The following is a 22,778-nucleotide window of genomic DNA, read 5'->3' on the forward strand; positions in this document are numbered from 1 at the left end:
GGGTCATAGAGGATCCTGTTGTGATGTATGTCAGAGAGTGTTTTGCCTATGTTCTCCTCTAGGAGTTTTATAGTTTCTGGTCTTACCTTTAGATCTTTAATCCATTTTGAGTTTATTTTTGTGTATGGTGTTAGAAAGTGTTCTAGTTTCATTCTTTTACAAGTGGTTGACCAGATTTCCCAGCACCACTTGTTAAAGAGATTGTCTTTAATCCATTGTATATTCTTGCCTCCTTTGTCAAAGATAAGGTGTCCATAGGTGCGTGGGTTTATCTCTGGGCTTTCTATTTTGTTCCATTGATCTATATTTCTGTCTTTGTGCCAGTACCATACTGTCTTGATAACTGTGGCTTTGTAGTAGAGCCTGAAGTCAGGCAGGTTGATTCCTCCAGTTCCATTCTTCTTTCTCAGGATCGCTTTGGCTGTTCGAGGTTTTTTGTATTTCCATACAAATTGTGAAATTATTTGTTCTAGCTCTGTGAAGAATACTGTTGGTAGCTTGATACACATAATTTGAAAGCTTGATTTGACATGAAGGCAATGTACCAGTATCTATGAAGACCTTTACATTCAAACTCCCATGACCCAACAATCCAACTTCTGTAGGGCTGTTGTTAGGAAAATAAACAAGAACATCCAAAGAGAGGCATGTGCAGGGGTACTCACTTTAGCCTTATTTGTTGTTGTGGAAAATTGATGAAAATCCAAGACCCTGTACAGGGAAATGGCTAAGTAAACATATTTGGTTTGAATGTTGTGGTTTGCATATGCTACAGAAAGCAACATCCATTGAAAAATGGGATGTGAACTGATAAAGGACAACCTCAAGAAGTATTCTTGAGTAGAAAGCCCGCATTTTAGAATGCTACGTAGGGTGGGATGCTGTTTGTGTCAGCACACTCCCGTGTGTGTACATGCTCACCTGAAGACACCCGGCTCTGTGCAGGAGCGCTAAGCTATGAGATGAATGATGCACGAGGGTCAGGAGTGGCTGCAGGCAAATGGGGAGCTCTAGGGGGTGGAAAGCATCTATCCAGAAAGGAGGCAATGGTGTTAATATTTCTCAATTCAGCCATTTGGGTCTGGACAGGGAAACATTTGATTCCCTTGGAATCAGAGTAGCGTACATATCCCAGCTCAAGGCACCCTGGTTTGCGGCTTGTTATCTGGTGGCTCAGATGGTAAAGAATCTGCCTGCAGTGCAGGAGACCTGGGTTCGATCCCTGAGTCCGGAAGATCCCCAGAGAAGGGAATGGCTACCCACTCCAGTATTCTTGCCTGGACAATTCCATGGACAGAGGAGCCTGGTGGGCTACCGTCCACAGGGTCACAAAGAGTCGGACAGGACCAAGCAACTAATACTTTCACAAGAACATATGGGGGGCTTCCCTGGTGGCTCAGTGGTAAAGAATCTGCCTGCCAGTGCAGCAGACATGAATTTGATCCCTGGTCTAGGAAGATCCCACATGCTGTGGAACAACTAACCCCATGTGCCACAGCTACTGAGCCTGTGCTCTGGAGCTCAGGAGCCGCAACTACTGAATCCTACATGCCCTGGAGCCCAAGCTCCACAACGAGAGGCCACCGCAAAAAGAAGCCTGCGCACCGCAGCTAGAAAGCAGCCCCGGCCTGACACAACTAGGGAAAAGCCCGCGCCACAACGAAGACCCAGACGGCCAAAAAGAAATAAATACAATTATTTAAAAACAGAAGAACTTATGGGGGAGGGATAATTAGGAAGTTTGGAATGGACATGTACACACGGCTACATTTAAAATGGACAACCATCAAGGATCTACTATATAGGACATGGAAATCTGCTCAATGTTATGTGGCAGCCTGGATGTGAGGGGAGTTGGGGAGTGAATGGATACATGTATATATATGCCCGAGTCCCTTTGCTGCGCACCTGAATCTGTCACAACTTTGTTAATTGTCTATTCCCCAGAAATAAAAATTTTTGAAAAAGAATGTATCCAGAGAGGTTGACAAGTAAAAGGGAAGCCTGTTTCCCCAGGCAGCATACCAAGTGTGTGCTGAGCTCCAGAGTGGGACCAGAAATTCTGTAGATCAGGCAGAGTGAGTCCAAGCAGAAGATGAGATTCACAATCATCTGAGGGCAGTGCCATGCTTCGCTGGGATCTTTCAGCAAAAGCAGACTCTTACTTTGCTGGGACTATCGTGAGAGGATCTTGTAGATGCATAAAAAGAGAACAGCAAGGGAATATTTATTCCCCCTGAAAACATTCTCCAAAACTGGAGCTATCTTAACACATTGATATAATGACTGCCTGATCATGATAGATAGATATGAGAGGAAGAAGTTTGTAGGCAATTGATCAGACATGAAATGAAGGCTGTGACATTGTGTATGCCCCTCCTTGACCAGCCAGCAGCACAGATTCCACACCCTGGACCTGGATCATCCCAAGATTCCCTCCCCCAGGTGCTAGAGCCTGGTGAGGACTCTTGAGTCCAGCCCCTGACGAGTCTGGCAAGCTGTGTAGAGCCTCAGTGAAGGAGGTTGGACTGTGGATGAGAGCAGGTATAAGCACTCAGCCTTTTCTACCTTCTCACTTTCCTGGGCGGCTCAGTGGTAAAGAATCCACCTGCCAATGCAGGCGATGTGGGAGATGCAAGAGACAAGGGTTTGATCCCTGAGTTGGGAAGATCCATGGAGGAAGAAATGGCAACCCACTCCAGTATTCTTGCCTGCAAAATCCAACAGACAGAGGAGCCTGGTGGGTTATAGTCTGTGGGATCACAAAGGGTCAGACGCTACTGAGCAAATAAGCATGGACACATTAACTAGTGGTGAAGAGATGGAGGCCCACCTGCCACCAACTTAGCCCTTACTTCACCTCCCTTGTCCCGCTGTGTGGATGCATGAAATGAGTGTATAGAGTGTAAGAATGCGAATGTGCCAATTCAGAGGGGCCATCCATTTATTCCCTGTAATTTATTAAGTACCTATTATATACCATGCTTTATGAAAGATAGATATAATACCTAGTGAACAAGACAAAGTTCTGCCATTGGAGAGTTCAATTTCAGATAGAAAGGCATCAGAAATCATGTGGACCAATAACAAGTAAAGTGGTTAATTCCAAATCTTGACCAACGCCACAAAGTGTGGAGAAGAAGAGAAAGCAGAACAATGGGATAGAAAGTGACTTGGAGCAGGCTTGACTTTTGGTAGAATGATCAGAGAGCGCCTCTCTGAGAGATGAATTTTACGTGCTGTGTGATGTCACAAAAATTATAGGTGATGGACCAGACCTGTGTCATCCAATAGAAATTAGGTGATGATGGAATGTACTAGAGCTGTACTTCCAACACGGTAGCTATTGGCCATTTGTAGCTATTGAGCCCTTGAGATGTAGCTACTACTGTCCCTGAGAAATTAAATCTTTAATTCAATTTAATTTTAATTAATTTACATTTAAATATTTCCATGTGACTCATGGCTTTCACAATAGCCCAAAGTCATGCATTTAATGTAAGACCTGAATGATGATAAGAAGCCAACTCTCCATTCTTACTCCCATCCTTTCTGCTTCCCTCTCTCTGAACCTCCCTTCCTTTCTTCCTTCCTCTTTTCCTTTATTCTCCCTTCTCATCTTTCCAACTGGGCTCTGTCTTTTCCTTCCTTCCTTTATCTCTTCCAATTCTTGGGCAAATATTTATTGTGACCCATGTCTCAATTCTTGGAGAAGGCGATGGCACCCCACTCCAGTACTCTTGCCTGGAAAATTCCATGGACAGAGAAGCCTGGTAGGCTGCAGTCCATGGGGTCGCAAAGAGTTGGATACAACTGAGCGACTTCACTTTCACTTTTCATTTTCATGCATTGGAGAGGGAAATGGCAACCCACTCTGGTGTTCTTGCCTGGAGAATCCCAGGGACAGGGGAGCCTGGCGGGCTTCCGTCTGTGGGGTCACACAGAATCAGACAACTGAAGTGACTTAGCAGCAGCAGCAGTAGCATGTCTCAATTCTAGGCACTAAGTGAGATGCTGAGTGATTCAGCAATATACATGAGCGCCAGACTGTCTTCCTTCTTTGGAGCTTGCTGGTAAAGAATCCCCCTGAAATGCAGGAGACCTGGTCGACCTATGGGTGGCAAGATTCCCCTGGAGAAGGGAAAGGCTACCCACTCCAGTATTCTGGCCTGGAGAATTCCATGGACTGTACAGTCCATGGGGTCAAAAAGAGTCAGACACGACTGAGTGACTTTCATTTCACTTTCCTTTAGGACAGACAGACCAAACACAAGAAAATGAACACATAAACAAGATAATGTCAGATAACAAGGAGCCCTAGGAAGTGAACAAAAGAGGCCAGTGTGAAGCAGAGTGATTTAGATGGTGCCTGGGTAAGGGGATTGCTCTCTGAGTTGGGGATGTTTGAGCCAAGACTTGAATAATGAGAAGGAGCCAGTAATGGGAAAAGTAGGGGTGTGGGGGGGTGGGCGGTGGGGGAGAGAGAGAGAAACAGAAACACTCTGTAAGGGATGGGTGTGCTTGAATATCTGATGATATAATATTACAGTCTTTGAGGCATTGTGTGTATGTTTGTGTATATCTTTCTAGGTGTGCACTGATCTTCTTTCCTATCTGTCATTTCTCCATCTGTTATATGATTGGATGGATGGGTTTGAAAATCTGTTTAGTATTTCATGCACTCCAAGCTGTGAAAGTCCGGTCTAAGTACAGGCCTGGTAGGATGCACTGATTAATTAATGATTGTGCTGTGCATCATTGAAGCTAGAGATCTTGATTTGGGGATGCAACTTTATGAAGGACATATCTGAAGGACATTTGTGGAAGGTTCTTACCTGGGCAGTTTGTAGGACAGGAGGTCCTGCCATTCTGGCCAAACGTAGAGAAAAAGGGTTCCTGGGCTGCAGTCTCTCATCCCAGAGAATAGTTTCCTTCAACACTAGAGCTGGTGCCTGGCCGTGTGCTGAAGCACCCTCTTCCCAGCACAATTCACACCTGTCAAGTATGGATGCATGCTTCTATCTTGATCGAGTTATTTACAAATGTCCATGGCCAGGCATGAGTTGACCTGAGCAACATTTCCACCAATAAAACATCTAGTGCTCTGACTGAGCCTTATCTCTCTAGCCGATCAGGTTCCTTGCATCAACAAGGAAGAGACGTGTACAAATTATTTACAAAAACAAAGTTTGTTTTAAGGTGCACCTGAGGTAAACGTGAAATAACCTCACCGTTAGCACAAGTCCCAGGGATGGCATTCTCTGTGAATGCACAGTGAATAAACAGGGTTCATAAATAGAGCAACAGTAATTAACACTTGTACTGATCAGTTAATTCCTTCCAGGCACTGTGCTGAGCCTTCATTTGTTTGGGGGCTGCTGTAACAAAAGTACCATGGACTGGGTGGCTTAAGCATTTATTTCTTACAGTTCTGAAGGCTGGGAATTTCAAGATCAAGGTGTTGGCAGATTCACTGTCTGCTGAGGACCTGTTTCCAGGTTCAGAGAGGGCTATCTTTTTACTATGTACTTACCTGGCAGAAGTAGGGAGGGAGATTTCTGGGGTCTCTTTTACAAGGGCACTAATCCTATTCATGAGAGCACCACCCTATGACCTAATCCCCTCTCAAAGGCCACACCCCCTAATTCCATCCCAATGGGTGTTAGGACTTAACATGTGATTTGGGCAGGGCACAAACACTCATTCTACTGCAGTATCATAAGCACGAGCCCTTTCGACCTGACGTGTTCTGGGATAGATCTTGCTTGGGATCCTCATCATCTGAGGAAATTGAGACTGGGGGTGGTTAAATAGGTTTCCCAAAGTCCTGTGTTTATTTTTATCATTTATTTATTTGGCCACGCCATGCAGCATGTGGAATCTGATTTCCCAGACCGGGGATGGAACCTACATCCCCAGCATCCCTGCATTGGAAGTGTGGAGTCTTAACCACTGGACTGCCAGGGAAGTCTCAGCCCAAAGTCCTTTAGGGTGAGGATGGCAGAGCCAGGAAGAGAGCCAGGCAGGAGGGCTAAGATGTGCGTAAACAAGGGTGAGAGAGGCAGACTCAGCCGGAGCAAGCAGGGCTTGGCTCAGCTGCAGGGTGCTGTTGAGAAGGAAGCAGGGCTGGCAGAATCCCCGAGGCAGTGCTGAGCTGACACACAGCTGGGAGTGCAGTGTGAGGTGCAGAGAGCCGGAATGCCGCCTTCCCGAGAGGAGCCCTCTCCTGTCACCGTCTGTTAAATCGTGAGCACACGGTGCCCGGACAGACAATGCTGACATCTCTGTAATCATCAGTTAATCGTGGCACCTGCCCTTGGAAATGCTGAGCCCGGAGGAAAGAAGCTACAATAAAACAGCTGATAGAAGTTGCTGTGTGAGGTTCTGCGGCGGGCACTCTTTGAATGTGGGTGAGTAAAGTATCAGAGAAGTACATTCTGGGTGGAGTCCCCAGTCAGGGGCAGGTGAAGTGAGCCATAATCCTGTTCCTTTAAAATCAGGAAGCATCTTGCTTTTCAATCTCTGGAGTGAGGTGGGCCACTAACGAAAGAGGAAGGATTGGAGGGAGCCTTGTGGATAATAAGACGCTGATGGAGCTGAGGTTGTCAGTAAGCAAGGCTTAGGTTTTAGAGCCCTGCTTCCCAAACTGTGGGCTCGGGAATTATTGCATAGGACCTTCACATCCCTAGAGATACCAAACACTTCATCAATAAGTGTCAACTTAATCTAAAAACCCCATAGGCATGCACATAGTCAATTTAAAAAATGTAGATTCAGTGGTGAAGACTCTGTCACAAATTCATTTTAAGGGATTGTTGACTTCTTAGTTGCTTTTTGTCCATATGTGTTTTCTGAAATCAGGCCATATGAGCGATTCAGCTTCTGTCATATCGTGGTCTGTTGATGCTGAAGCCCAGCATCAGGGTGAACTGGGAGAAGCCAGAGATGACAAGGAGAAATAAAAGCAAGCCTGTGATTCGTTCAGTTTGAGGCATGGGCCCTATAAAGTGGCCAAGCTCTGTCTATCACTGAAGCTTCCCAAGTACTTGGGCACCCTGGGATGGCACAGCAAATAAGATTTCTAGAAATTCCCTGGATTCTATGCCAAACAGAAGCTTTTCAGTGCTCTCAGAATGGGTCGTATTAATGCCCACTGAAGAAGTCAGTTTCTGTGAATCAAGGTCATCATATACAGATGGAAAAGACTCTGATGCTGGGAGGGATTGGGGGCAGGAGGAAAAGGGGACAACAGAGGATGAGATGGCTGGATGGCATCACCGACTCGATGGACATGAGTCTGAGCGAACTCTGGGAGTTGGCGATGGACAGGGAGGCCTGACATGCTGCAATTCATGGGGTCACAAAGAGTCGGACACGACTGAGCGACTGAACTGAACTGAACTGAACTGATATGTATTATGGAGTCTTCCCAGGTGGCTCAGTGGTGAAGAATCCACCTGCAATGCAGGAGATGAAGGTTCGATCCCTGAATCAAGAAGATCCCCTGGAGAAGGAAATGGCAACCCACTCCAGTTTGCTTGCCTGGGAGATCCCGTGGACAGGGGAGCCTGGCAGGCTACAGTCCATGGGGTCGCAGAGTCAGCCACAACTTAGCGACTAAACAACAACACATGTATTAGGCAACCGATTATAGGTGTTTAGATTCAGAATTTAAGCAGGACTTGTCTCCTTCACTCACTCAACACACAGATTTGTTGGCATCTACCATGTGCTACGTTACACTAGCAGTAATAACAAGGGGGAACACTGACCAATATTTGTGCTGTGCTGGGCACCTTTTCCTGTGAATGAGGAAGAGGTGTTATTACACCCATTTGACAGATGATGAAACTGAGGATCAAAGACATGAAACATGTTGCTCAAAGTTGTGGTTCAGAGATGGAACCCCAAAGTTGAACACTGGGTCACCCGCCTTTGTCAGGATGAGCACCCACTGATGAGCTTCTGAAGAAGGTGATCGTGGACCCTGGAGTCAAGTCAACGCTCAGTCAATGATTCCCCTCTCTGAAACTCGTGAACCTCTGTGAATCCCAAGATGCAGGGATTGGCCTCCACAATCCAACACAGCAATAGACTGTCTTTGCTATTTTAGAAGATGAAGACTTCTTCAGGACGAGATCTCGCTCTTCATTTTCTCTCTTGATCTCGGCACAGAGTTGGCAGAAGAAGTGGCCAAATTAATGAAATGGTATTCTGTCTTTTCTTTCATAAATCCTAACATATCTGTATCTGCCTGGCCCTAACTTTGAAACCACAAATATTCCTGAGGTCTGGGTATGCTCTTGTCTCCCACCATGGGGTTGCATGTCATTCAAACCTGGAACGCTTTCCTCTTTCTTCTCCAGTTAGTTACATTCTTTGCCTTTCCTCCCCGCCTAGGCTCCTCCTCCTCCTCCTTCCCCCACTCCTTCCCTTTCTCTTGTCTTTCTTTCTCTTTCTTCTCCTTTCTAATCACCTTCAGCCTTCCCTTCTCCTCTGTACCCGCTCTGCTCCCCTCTACCCACACTTTTTCTGTCAGCCCCTTCTCTCTCTTGGAGGCAGATGCAATTTTGTCTGAAAAGAGACTTCTGCCCACAACAGAGATGCTGCGTCTGAACCACAGGTCACTTTACAAAAATGGGAAACTCAGACTTCCCTGGCAGTCCAGTCACTGGGAATCTGCCTGCCCATGCAGGGGACACGGGTTCGACCCCTGGTCTGGGAAGATTCCACACTCTGCTGGGCAATTAAGCCTGTGCACCTAGAGCCTGAGGTTCACAACAAGAGACACCACCGCAGTGAAAAGCCCACGCCCCACAAGTGGAAAGGGGTCACCGCTTGTTGCAACTACAGAAATTCCATGTGCAACAATGAAGACCTAGAGCTGCCAAAAATAATAAGTAAATAAATAATTTTTTTTTAAGTGGGAAATTCATGTGTGTCCCTCAAGGAACTCGTGGTCTGTTGCCAGGCAGGTACCATGCCCGCTTTATCATCACTGTATACTTGACATATTAAGCACCAGCAAAGCTGGATGTAATCAATGAGAGCATTTGTATTAGCAAAGCCCTTTCATGGTACAGGTCCAGAAACAGAAAAATCCCTGTCTTAAACCCATTTGGCAAGTTAGTTCTGAAGTCAGAGCTGTCACTCAGGATCCCTTCTTTCTCAGCTTCAGTTTGGCCCTTAGCCACATGGCCCCGGCAAAGGCTGCTTTTCTTGGGTCTTCTTTATAAGAAATGTGGTTTCCCAAGGGTTTGACTTTTCACCTTCAGGGATTTCAAGATTCCTAAAAGTTGACTTTGAAAAGCAGCATGAACTCCAACAGGATGAGGCAGAAAAGGGTTCAGCCCTGTGGTCCGGAGCAGGGTTTATTGTCTCTTGGACTCAGTTTCCACATCTCTGTAATGGGCTCAGGGATTCATATGGCACTGGTGAGCCTGAGCCAGCATAATACGTGAAATTGCCTGGCTCAGTGCTGGGCAAGTAGCAGGTACCCAATTGACCCTCTAAGTTTCTTTCTTCATTGCAGAGGGGACAGCCCTGCCTCATGCCCTTGCTCTCACAACCATTCTCTTGAGTTACAGTTTATCAGGAGGGCTCAAAAAATATTGCTCATTTATGCACCATTTATCCCAGTGGATAATGCATTTGGGAAAATGTGAGGTGCCTGTGTACATCTGATTCAGGCAAGCCAAAAGCAGGCTCAGCTGCTGACCCTACCAGAGAGAATGGACTCTTTACATCTTACATGGGTGATCACCTTCTCCCTCGGCATCCATGATGGTGTCCATTTGCTTCAGTTGATGATACCCCAGAGAGAGATATCAGAAATTAAACGATGGAGTTTGATCTGGCAAGAATTTCTGGGGCTTCTGGCCTGGGTTTCTGTAACTCCCAGTGGTGAGTCAGTGACTGCCTACCTTTACAACACATATAATGAGGCTCAAAATCCAGCTTTGCCACCTACCAACAGTGTGACCTTGGGCCAGTCATGTAACTTTGCTGAGCCTCTGTTGTTTGGTGAAACATTGCTAGGCAGTAACTGAGAGCTTGGGCTAATGTGCAGGATGGACCTGGGATTTGAGTTGCAGTTCCACTTCTTGTGACTTTGGACTAACAAATCAATTTCACTGAGTCTCAGTTTCCTGACCTCTAAAGTAGGGAGGATAGTAGTACCTTTTTGAGAAAGTTGTTTTAAAAATTCACAACCAATGTATTGAGAACCTACTATCTGTGAGGCACTCTTTCAGATATTAACTCATAGGCGTGGGTGCTAAGTCACTTCAATTGTTCAGAATCTGCAAACCTATGGACTGTAACCCTGCAGTTTCCTCTGTCCATGGGATTCTCCAGACAAGAATACTGGATTGGGTTACCATGACCTCCTCCAGGGGATCTTCCCAACCCAGGGATCAAACCTGTGTCTCTTACATCTCTGGCATTGGCAGGCAGGTTCTTTACCACTAGCCCCACAGAGGAAGCCCATTAACTCATATCAGTTCAGTTCAGTCGCTCAGTCGTGTCCGACTCTTTGCGACCCCATGAATCGCAGCACACCAGGCCTCCCTGTCCATCACCAACTCCCGGAGTTCACTCAGACTCACATCCATCGAGTCAGTGATGCCATCCAGCCATCTCATCCTCTGTCGTCCCCTTCTCCTCCTGCCCCCAATCCCTCCCAGCATCAGAGTCTTTTCCAATGAGTCAACTCTTCGCATGAGGTGGCCAAAGTAACCTTCCCCAAATCCCTAAGAAATAGGTATTATCAATATGACAGCTTTTTTTTTTCCCCCAGATTATGCAATGGAGCCACAAAATATTAGATTAGTAATTTTCCCAGAGTCACACGGGTAATAACGTTACTGAACCAAACTTAGGTCCACTCGCCCACCCAAAATAAAACTGACCTACTGACACCAGGTGCTGGTTGTGGGGAAGGAAAATGCAATGCTTATTGCACGGCAGCACACAGGGAGTCCATGACAGCTAGAGCCCAAAACACCCAAGCTCCCAGAGAGGTTTCAGGAAAGCATTTCTAAAGGCCAAGAGAGGGAGGGCCATCACAGGGTATGTGATCCACTTGTGCACAATTCTCTGATTGATGGTAAAGTATCAGCCAATCAGATGGTGGCATCACAGGCGTTAACGTTACCAGGGCTTAGGCTCTGAGAAGCCAGGGGGGCTGTGTGCTCATGGTTATCTAGTACTGATAACTAGATAACTAGTATTGATAGTTAACATCTAATTTGGTGGGAGTTTTAGCATCTGTAAAACAACTCAGGAAATGTGCATCAGTTACTATTATCTAGGGACTTCAGAGAGGAGCTAAAACAAAGGATATGAGGAGGGTCTGTCCTGGGAAGGGTCTGCTCTGTCACAGTAAGTGAATCCAGATTCGGTTCATCTGGAGTCTGTGCTTTTTAAGCACCAGGCTGTGGAGCCCAGTGTCTGAAAGTGCTTGGAGACCTCGATCTGGTGTCAGAATTTGAACTCTGAGCCTCCAAACAGCATGTACAGTAAATGGCATCTGATAACTACTGTGGGATCTCTGTTGTTAAAGCTGTTGTCCCAGATGGTGACCTGCATCCAGATAGGGCTTGTGCCCAGCCCAGTGCCCCCACCAACAGAGCGGAGGTGGGGGAGCTTGGAGAGCGTGTTGGCTCGTGTCTCATAAACATTTGGGGCTGTGAGAGCAACTGCGTGATCTTGCGGGATGATTCTCGGCTTCAGGATGGTGTGTTGATGCCGATGTCACGGCTGCTCTGGGCACCCCAGATACTGTTAACAAGCCTTTCCAAGCACAGATGCAGTGTTTCCTCACCATATGGTCCATGCTACAGTGCAGGGTGCTTCAGACGGGAGATGACGTGGAATTCAGAAATCCTGAACCCCATGCACCAGAAACCTACTTAGAGGAGCCCTCCAAACTGCCCCAGTTCTCCTGACTTCCAAGGATCATGTTTCCATTTGTATGTCATTCATTCATTTGTCCAACAACCACACATCATTATGGGGCAGCTTCCATGCAGTAGGGACTGTGTCAAGCACGGGGGATACGCAGGTGAATGAAACATTGCCTGAGCTTAGCCACGGAGGGCATGGGAACCAACCATATTATGATGTTTGTTGTTCAGTTGCTTAGTCATGTCTGACTCTTTTGGGACCGCTGGGGCTGTAGTCCACCATGCTCCTCTGTCCCTGGGATTTTCCAGGCAAGAATACTAGAGTGGGTTGCCATTTCCTTCTCTCATTATTACATTATCCTAACCATATGATGACATTATTTTAAGCTGTGTAACACAGGAAGTTATCAGGGACCCTGGGAATTCAAAGGAGTTGAAAATCTTGGTGATGGAGTTAAAATTTATTTTTGCACATCAGTGTCTAAGCATTTTTTCTGTTCAGGTGTGTGCTTAGTCACTCAGTCATGTCCGACTCTTTGTGAGTCTTTTGAACTGTAGCTTATGAGGCTTCTCTGTCCATGGAATTCTTCAGGCTAGAATCCTGGAGTGGGTTGCCATTTCCTCCTCCAGTAGATCTTCCCGACTCAGGGATCAAACCTGTGTCTCCTGTGTCTCTTCAGAAGGACTCCCCAGATAGGCAAAGGTCATGACCCACCTTCTCCTAGTGAAGGTGAAGAGACTCTGACATCCCTTCACCCTGCTTTTCTGGCAAGTGGATTGTGAACACGTGATGTAAATGTCGACCTCCAACTGGAACCTCCCTTGAATTTCAGGCTCTCGTATCCACTCCTCCATGTGAGTATCTCAGATTACAAGTCCAAAACCAGACTTGGTTTCTTCCCCTGAAACTGGCTTCTTTCCCAGTGTTCTCCACTTTGATAAACTACTACTTAATCATCAGCTCAGGCCAACAGTCTTGGAGTCTTCTATGACACTCTCGCTTCACACACATCCCACCCACCCTAAAGGACTGTTGGCCCTACTTTTTAAAGACATCCCAACTCTGAACGCTACTTCCCAGGTTTCCCTCTCTACCTGCATCCCTGTACCCTCAACTCCGACCTGCCTTCCAGCAATGGCCTCTTAGCAGGCAGTCTTCCTTCTGCTCTTGCCACATACCTGTGTGTTCTCAGCAAAGCAGCTGGAGAAAGATCTCTGAAAATGTAAAGCTTATGTTCTCCTTTTTCATGTTCTCCAGTGGTTTCTCATCACATATGGAATAAAACCAAGTGTCTTGCCGGTGGCCCATAAGAACCAGCACCCCCAAACCTCATGGTCTTTTCCTCCACACCCCCTGACCTTTTCCTTACTTCCTTAGCTTTGCTCACTCCCCTCTGGCATGACTGGTCACCTCCCCATTCCTCAAGCACATAAAGATGTGAGAGCATGGGCATGGTGAAATGTCAGATCCAGTCAAAAAGAACTTACTTAATACCAGGAGAGAGAAGGAAAGTTGGGATGAAAAATTCCTGAGAAGGTAGAAGGAGATAATATTCAAAGCCCATGTGGGGAGGGGTTGGTCTTACATGTTAGAGAGCTGTCTCCTGTAGTTGTTTTTTTATTTTTATTTTTTTCGGAAGAGGGAGGCTCTATTTCTAGATATAGAAATAGCTGGTATCTAGAAATACCTAGATAGATAGACAGACAGACAGATATCAAGAAATATCTAGCTATTTCTATGTAAAGAAATTGCTGCTGAATTAAGGACCCAGATGAGTAGATTGGTGAGGAGATAAGGGCTGAGAATTGGTGAGATTAGGGCAGCAAAACCTATCACAACAAAGCCTTAGAACAGGAGCCTAATGGCTTACTCATCTATTCACTCAACAGATATTTACCAAGCACCTGCTATTTGCCAGGAGTTGGGGGTAGATGTTTGCTTGGTCATTAGCTTAGGAGCCAAGAATAAGCTCACCCAGTGAGACTTTGAAAAAGTATCTTCAGGTTCTGAGTCCGGTTCCTTCTTTGTAAAAGTGAAAAGTAATAATACCTGCTCTTTTGATCAAAATAGTTATTTATGTGATACTATAGAGAACTCTCCCTTCATCGGAGGTAGCAGTTATACTGGAAGCTCTGTGGGGGGAAAGGACCTTGTCTGTTGTGTTCACTAGTATATTGCCATTTATGGATGTGAGCATTTATGGAACGAATGAATGAATATAACTGATTCAAAATCTTTTTTGGAAAGGGGGGACTGCTACTTCATTGATTTTGAGCATCTACTGGATACTTTGTTACTGGCAACAATTCCAGTATATCTCACACAACAATAGTTGTATCTTTTTTTTTTTTAATTGGAGTATAATTTCTTTACAACACTGTTAGCTTCTGAAGTGAATCAGCTACAAGTATACATATATCCCCTCCCTCTTGGACCTTCCTCCCACCCCCATCTCACCCCTCTAGGGTCATCACAGAGCACTGAGCTGAGCTGCCTGTGCTGTATAGCTGCTTCCCACTAGCTAGCTATTTTACACATAACAGTGTATATATGTCAATTCCCATCTCCCAATTCATCCCACCTTCCCCTCCCCCCACCCCGTGTCCATATATCAGTCCTCTATGTCTGTGTCACTATTTCTGCCCTGGAAATAGGTTCATCTGTACCATTTTTCTAGATTCCACAAATGAGACGGTTTTCCCATATGTGCCCCAAATGCAGGAACTCTCAAATGCCTGGTGGTATCTATCTGTAACATGACAATCGAAGCCATTTAGGCATCTCTGTTCCCCACTACTCCCTCTGTTGCCTTCTCTAGCCCCCTCCTCTCATGGCTGTTTGCATGGATCACTGAGCTAGGCACACACTTACTTCCCTATATACACAGTGGCTTGAAAAATAAAAGTCGCTCCGTTGTGTCCAACTCTTTTCAACCCCATGGACTGTAGCCTGCCAGGCTCCTCTGTCCGTGGAATTCTCTAGGCAAGAATACTAGAGTGGGTTGCCACACCCTCCTCCAGGGGATCTTTTCAACCCAGGGATCGAACCCAGGTCTCCCGCTTTGCAGGCAGATTCTTTACCGTCTCAGCCATAAGGACTGGATACCGTTTTTTTGCATTGATCACTGAACTAGGCACACACTTACTCCCCTATATACATTGGCTTACAGGCTGGATACCATTTATCTCAGATGCTTCAGATAAAAAACTCAGGATCCACAAAGATCTTGACAGACTGCAGCAATTAGCTGAAGTGAAGGAGATGAATTTGAACGAGGTCAGTGTAAAGATAAACACTGAGCTCTAAGAAGTCAACAGCAGAGACCGGATGAGAAGAAAACCCTAGCAGCTAAAAAAAAAAAAAAAAAATGCAACAAAATAAAAGAGCAATGTATATATACTGAGGGGCAAAATTCTGAAAAGGCCATGTATTAAAAATATCTATCTTTAGTATTTTTTGCATCAACATTTATTTAGTATTTTTATACTATGACATGAGTTTCATAATAAAATAAGAGAATCTAATTGGAATAAAAGTGGGATATCAGTATATTCCTTCACCTCCAGCTAAACTAATAGCAGCTCCCCTGATCAGGAAGTATGGTGATATGGGCTTGAATCAGAATATTCTTTTTTATTTTTCTACATCAGTTCCTTAGTTTTCATGTTGTTCAACTTTTCCATTTGGTTAAACATAAATATTTTCTCCTTATTCTTCTCTAATAATTGCTGTCCCAATGATTGTGCACCCCTGGCTTAAGCTTTTAAAATTCTGGCATTCGTTGGACACTATTCAAAGTGATTCACCTGTATTATCTTCTCTACAATCCTATAAGAGAGGGACTTTCATTAACCCTGGGCTTCCCTGGTGGCTCGGACAGTAAAGACTCTGCCTGCAATGCAGGAGATCCAAGTTCACTCCTTAGGTCAGGATGATTCCACTGGAGAAGGGAATGGCTACCCACTCCAGTATTCTTGCCTGGAGAATTCCATGGACAGAGGAGCATGGGGGGATACCGTCCATGGAGTCACAAAGAGTCAGTCACGAGTGAGTGACTAACACTTTCACTTATTAACTCTATTTTTTGGATGAGAAAATGGAGAGTCAGAGTGGTTTGTGAAAGTGAAAGTGGCTCAATTGTATTTGACTCTTTGCGACCCCAGGGACTATACAGTTCATGGAATTCTCCAGGCCAGAATACTGGAGTGGGTAGCCTTTCCCTTCTCCAGGGGATCTTCCCAACCCAGGGGTCAAACCCAAGTCTCCTTCATTGTAGGCAGATTCTTTACCAGCTGAGCCACAAGGGAAGCCCAAGAATACTGGTTGGTTTAGTCACTTCATCAAGGTGATAAGGGTAGTCAGAACTCTGAAATCAGACAATTGACTCCCCCAAAACTATGTTCCTCAGCACTGCCCCTGCAAGCAACATAATTAAATCTGACGAAAACCAAAGAGGCACACAAATGTGACAACGTTCAAAATACTGGGGAGATGATGTCTGTTCGAGATGAGTATGATTACTTATGGCCAGAGCTATTGCTTTGATCTGAAAACTGCTCACTGCCCAATCATTATACCCAAACGACGTCAAACTCCATGTGAATATCTCTGCATTAGACAAGAGGCACATTCCTCTTGCCTAATAAAAGTGCTTGCCGAGAAAGCTCAAAACCCAGTAGCAATTAATTATTGACAGAGCATGTGAATTAGAGATAAAAGAAAAGTCATTCTTTCTCCACACAGGCTATAGTAAATAAATTTAATTATGGTAGGGAAGCTGAGGGATCTTCGTCTGTATTAAGTTTTATTAGCTGAGACATTTAAAAGCGTGTCATCATAACAAAGAGGTCTTGTGTAATCCTAAATGTACCACTTTGGTGCAAGGCTCAGGAGTGAACAGACTTAATGGAGTACATGGTGGCAGATGCCCTGCTGTACTAACAGGTATGCAACGGGTTTATCGTCAATTAACTTTGGTCCACATATGCCTGCAGCAAATTGACTGTATAATAGGATCTTGAGCCTCATTTTCTCACTGATAGACTGGCCACATTGGTATTGGAGGACCAATAGCATCAAACTCCTTTAGTCCCTTGAAGCTCCCAAATAAGACAAGGCCACTCCAAAGGTGAACAGGGATGGAGGGATGGATTTGAGAAGCAACCTTGGGAAGGAAACCAAGAGATATGGAACCTGGTGTGGGATCTATCGGGCTTCCCCAGTGGCTCAGTGGTAAAGAATCTACCTGCAATGCAGGAAACACAGGAGATGTGGGTTCGATCCCTGGGTTGGAAATATCCCCTGGAAGAGGCCATGGCAACCCACTCCAGTATTCTTGCCTGGAAAATCCCATGGACAGAGGGGACTGATGGGCTACAGTCCAGTGGGTCACAAAGAGTCAGACACAACTGCAGTGACTGAGCACACACATGTGGGACCTATCATGGCCTTACTGAGCAAACTTGGGAGCCAAGAAGGAAGAAATCCCATGTATGAAACCAGATCTGTGCTAGATGTTGTCACACTGTAGGTCACACTATTGATATATGTCATTCATTTCATTCTCAGCTGAACTTGAGGTAAGTTTCAGAATTTTGAAGACGAAGATAATAAGGCTCAGGGATGTGATTCAACTTGCTGAAGTCACAAAACCTGCTTGATTCCCTGTCCTTGGGCTTCCTTTTCCTCATTTGCATAAAGACGCCTTTGGACTAGATTGGACAATTGTGTGTTTAGTTGCTCAGCCATATATGACTCACTTGCTACCCCATGGACTCCCCATCAGGCTCCTCTGTCCATGGGATTTCCCAAGCAAGAATACTCAAGTGGGTTGCCATTTCCTTCTCCAGGGAATCTTCCCAACCCAGGGATTGAACTCGAGTCTCCTGTATTTCAGGCAGATTCTTTACCACTGAACCACCACGGAAACCCTTTGACTAGGTTTGTTGTTGTTCAGTCACTCGGTCATATCCGACTCTTTGCAACCCCATGGACTACAGCACACCAGGCTTCCCTGTCCTTCACCATTTCCTGGAGCTTGCTCAAACTCATGTCCATTGAGTCAGCGATACCATCCAACCATCTCATCCTCTATTGTCCCCTTCTCCTCCTGCCTTCTATCTTTCCCAGCATCAAGGTCTTTTCCAGTGAGTCCACTCTTCACATCAGGTGGCCAAAGTATTGGAGCTTCAGCTTCAGCATCAGTCCTTCAAGTGAATATTCAGGGTTGATTTCCTTTAGGATTGACTGGTTTGATCTCCCTGCAGTCCAAGGGACTCTCAAGAGTCTCCAACACCACAGTTCGAAAGCACCAATTCTTTGGTGCCCAGCCTTCCTTATAGTCCAACTCTCACATCCATACGTGCTGCTGCTGCTAAGTCACTTCAGTCATGTCCGACTCTGTGCGACCCCATAGACGGCAGCCCACCAGGCTCTCCTGTCTCTGGGATCCTCCAGGCAAGAACACTGGAGTGGGTTGCCATTTCCTTCTCCAATGCATGAAAGTGAAAAGTGAAAGTGAAGTCACTTAGTCGTGTCTGACACTTAGCGACCCCATGGACTGCAGCCCACCAGGCTCCTCCATCCATGGGATTTTCCAGGCAAGAGTACTGGAGTGGGGTGCCATCCCATAGCTTTGACTAGATGGACCCTTTTAATCTAGATTCAGTTCAGCTCAGTTCAGTCGCTCAGTTGTGTCCGACTCTTCGAGACCCCATGAATCGCAGCATGCCAGGCCTCCCTGTGCATCACCAACTCCCGGAGTTCACTCAGACTCGTGTCCATCGAGTCAGTGATGCCATCCAGCCATCTCATCCTCTGTCGTCCCCTTCTCCTCCTGCCCCCAATCCCTCCCAGCATCAGTCTTTTCAATGAGTCAGCTCTTCGCATCAGGTGGCCAAAGTATTGGAGTTTCAGCTTCAACATCAGTCCTTCCAATGAACAGTAGGGTGGTACTGGACACTATTTCAAAGCCTTTTACATTTATTTAATCTGCAGGTGGCCAGGGGTCAGCAAATGATATCTTAAAGGACCAGTTAGAAAATATGTTCAGATTTGCATGTGATATGGTCTCTGTTTGCAGTTATTCAACTCTGCTGATGTAGATGCAAAAAGCAGCCACAGACTTTACAGAAAGGAATGAATGGCCATGTTCCAATGACAATTTATTTATAAGCATTGAAATGTGAACCTACAATTTTCTTGTGCCACAAAATGTTAGTCTTATTATTTTTGTTTTTCCCCCTTCCGAACTACAGTCCATGGGGTCACAAAGAGTAGGATATGACTGAGTGACTTTCACTTTCACTTCACTTTAAAGATGAGAAGTCATTCTTACCTGTGGGCCATACAAAAACAGGAGGCAGATAGTAGTTTGCCCACCCTTAGGCTAGATCACCTTTGAGGTCTTGCTGAGCTCAAACACTTTCTGAAAGCCACTACAACAATCTATCCTTGATTTATTAAGCTTTTACACATGCCAGCTTCTGTGCTAAATGCTTTAAAAGCATTATCTCCTTTAATCCTTTTACAACCATGTGAAGTAGGTGCTATCATTATCTTTATTTCAGAGATTATAAAACTAATACACAGAGAAATTAAGAGTCCAACTAGGTTAAACATAACTGGCAAGAGATAGAGCTGCAATTTAAACGCCAGGTGTATAACATTCCCAAGAATGAATGCACAAGCTTTTTGCTGCCTTTTATGAAAATACTTTAATCAGAACTATAGTGGGACATATAGTCTAAAAAGGGCTTCACTGGTGGCTCAGATGGTAAAGAATCTGCCTGCAGTATAGAAGACCCATCTTCAATTTCTAGGGCAGAAAGATCTCCTGAAGAAGGGAATGGCTACCCACTCCAATATTTTTGCCTGGAGAATTCCATGGGCAGAGGAGCTCGGGGGTCTATAGTCCATGGGGTCGCAAAGAGTCGGACATGACTGAGCAAATAACACGTCTAAAAAGAACTTCCAAGTGTATATGAATTTTATTTGGTAGTTCTCCCCACTGAGCTGTTTATATCATATGTTTCATGGGACAAGTTCAGTTATTTCTGGATAGGAATAACCACTCTCTTGTTTTCCTCCTTCTTCTAGAAATGTGATGCCCAAGACTTTGGATGGGCAGTTAACCATGGAGAAGACGCCAAGTTACTTTGTGACAAACGAGGCTCCCAAGCGCATCCACTCCATGGCCAAGGACATCAAACTCATCGTGGTGGTGAGGAACCCCGTGACCAGGGCCATCTCTGACTACACCCAGACCCTGTCAAAGAAACCCGAGATCCCCACCTTCGAGGTGCTGGCCTTCAAAAATCGGACCCTAGGGCTGATCGACGCCTCCTGGAGTGCCATTCGAATAGGGATCTATGCTCTGCATCTGGAAAACTGGCTCCAGTATTTCCCGCTCTCTCAGATCCTCTTCGTCAGCGGTGAGCGACTCATAGTGGACCCCGCCGGGGAAATGGCCAAAGTACAGGATTTTCTAGGCCTCAAGCGTGTTGTGACTGAGAAACATTTCTATTTCAACAAAACCAAGGGGTTCCCTTGCTTAAAGAAGCCAGAAGACAGCAGTGCCCCCAGGTGCTTAGGCAAGAGCAAGGGTCGGACTCATCCTCGCATTGACCCGGATGTGATCCACAGACTGCGGAAGTTCTACAAACCCTTCAACATGATGTTTTACCAAATGACTGGTCAAGATTTCCAGTGGGAACAGGAAGAGGGTGACAAATGAGGCTCGCAATGTGGCGGCAAGGCTGGCGAGTTGCTAGGGAGGCTCCTGACCCAAGTCCTGAATCCCCCAGGGTCTGCAGCCTCAGCCTTGCTGGGGTGCCAAGTAGATCTCCTCCTTTGTCCAGTCAGGATTGCTTCCAACGCTGTTGGCTTAGGCAGAGAGATGGATCCCCTGGCATGAGCATAGGGTACCAGGCCTGCCTGGGTAGCAGCATCTGGTTGACCAGGTGGCCGCCAGAATCCACTGCTAATTCTTGTCTTCTGCTGGTTAATCTAGTCTGAAGACAGGATAAATAGCGGTCAAGGTCAGAGACAGTGCCATGAATGTTTGTTTAAATGATAAGAAAGAAGGGAAGGTCTACTTTGGGCAGGGGCCTCTCACTTTAATTTGAGAAGCCCTAGCCCCACATCTGGCAAAGGCCCCTGCTCGATCAACCTCTGCTTTGGCATTTCGCCAGAATACTAATTGTGGCTGATTGCTCCAGGACTCCTAGGGAGCAAGACCCTCCCTCTTAAGGTGTCTCAAGCCTTCTCCTTAAGGTCTCATCCCACAACCTTTGACTTCCTCACTCCTCATCTGATGAAGGCAGAGGCATGCACGTTCCTCACCAAAAAAAAAAAAAAAACTGACATCCCTGGAAGCCTTCCTTCTAAGAGCCTTCAAAGGGCAGTTGGGTCCCTCTCTTCATGAGTATCCTGGGTGGTAAAGAAGCTTAGCCTAGGCCCTCCTTAGAATCAGGCTCACAGGACTGCTCTTAGAGCAAGGGAGTGGCAGCTGAGCCCAGAGCTCTGAGGTTGGGAAAGATAAATACCATCTCTGGGAGTGAAGAAAGAAAACCAGTCTTCTTGGTGGGAGGTCTCCATCTCTGAGACCCTCAGCAGCATGGATCTGAGACGAGCTATTGGAGGGGCTCTGTCCTTTAGGGTCCCCAGTGGGGCAGGGCCCAGAGAGCTGGCATGTCTTTTGTTATTAATAACCTTTAGCAACCCAACCCACAGAGGATTGATCACCATCTCTCTCTTTGTCCCACCATCTCCCCTTCGTGGTCATCTCATGCTTCGTTTGCTCGATTCAGAGATGGCACATATTGGGGCAGCAACAAGCAGACTGACTCCCTTTGTCAGACCCAGTGTCAGGGGGTGGGGGAGGGTAAGGGCTGCCTGCGGACACCCCCATCAAGGGCTGCTGCATCAGATGTCCCTTCGCATTAGTTTGATTCCATTAAAATGCAGCATTTGACATAAAACACTCTTCACAGATCTCCAGAACCAGGAACTGTTCTAGCAAAATTGGAAATATGTATGAGTGGGGGGAGGGAGTGAAATCTGTTCAACTGTTATTAAACTGTCATTTCTCCCGCTAACTGAAAACTGTGTTGTTATAAAGCTTAATGCAATCTGATTGATGGATTTTGATGGTGTGTTTGTATTGATTACCTCCATTCCCACCTCCACCCCCCTGAATTCTGGGAGTATCCCTTCTCTGGGATAGCCAGGACGACCCAGGTTATCCACTGTGCCAGGGAATTCTATCTGCAGGGCAGGATGATTCTTGAAACAGCACAAAGGAAGCAGTTCCTATAAAGGGTGCGGTGTCCTCCCCTCTTAACCCATCCTGCCAAGGAACAGACTGATGTGCAAGATTCAGAAACAATCTGACAATTTTTTTCCAGATTAAAAAAATAGTTATTGAGTTGAAGGCAGCATATATCCCTTTACTACCAAAGTAAAAAAGGGTTTCCCTGATGGCTCAGCGGTAAAGAATCTGCCTGCCATGCCGGAGAGGCAGGTTCCATCCCTGGGTCGGGAAGATGCCCTGGAGAAGAGAATGGCTACCCACTCAAGTATTCTTGCCTGAAAAATTCTATGGACAGAGAAGCCCAGTGGGCTACAGTCCATGGGATCACAAGAGTCAGACATGACTTAGTGACTAAACCACCAAAGTAAACGAAGATACAAATAAAACTGTGCCACACGTACACATTCACACCTGTTTGAAAGAAGACAGGGCCTGCTTGATCAGAAGAATGTAGTGTGGGATGACTGATTTGGAGCCCTGTTTTATGAGCAAGGGCTTCCCGGGTGGCTCAGATAGTAAAGAAGCTGCCTGCAATGCAGGAGATGCAGTTTTCAGTCCC

The 22,778-nt window shown here is 45.9% G+C and overlaps 1 protein-coding gene across 1 annotated transcript in view; it reads left to right on the forward strand.

Annotated features, from left to right (window-relative positions):
* Positions 1-20,641, forward strand: part of HS3ST4 (heparan sulfate (glucosamine) 3-O-sulfotransferase 4) — a gene marked incomplete at its 5' end in the record, with an annotated part of 500,300 nt that extends 479,659 nt beyond the window's left edge. The window contains one exon of the mRNA XM_010837425.1: positions 20,005-20,641. Within this exon, the coding sequence (XP_010835727.1) occupies positions 20,005-20,641 (637 nt within the window). The remainder of the gene's footprint in view (positions 1-20,004) is intronic.
* Between the last annotated feature and the right edge of the window lie 2,137 nt (positions 20,642-22,778).

The sequence above is a fragment of the Bison bison genome, unplaced genomic scaffold (genome assembly GCF_000754665.1).
Source record: "Bison bison bison isolate TAMUID 2011002044 unplaced genomic scaffold, Bison_UMD1.0 scf7180017864072, whole genome shotgun sequence".
Taxonomy (NCBI): domain Eukaryota; kingdom Metazoa; phylum Chordata; class Mammalia; order Artiodactyla; family Bovidae; genus Bison; species Bison bison.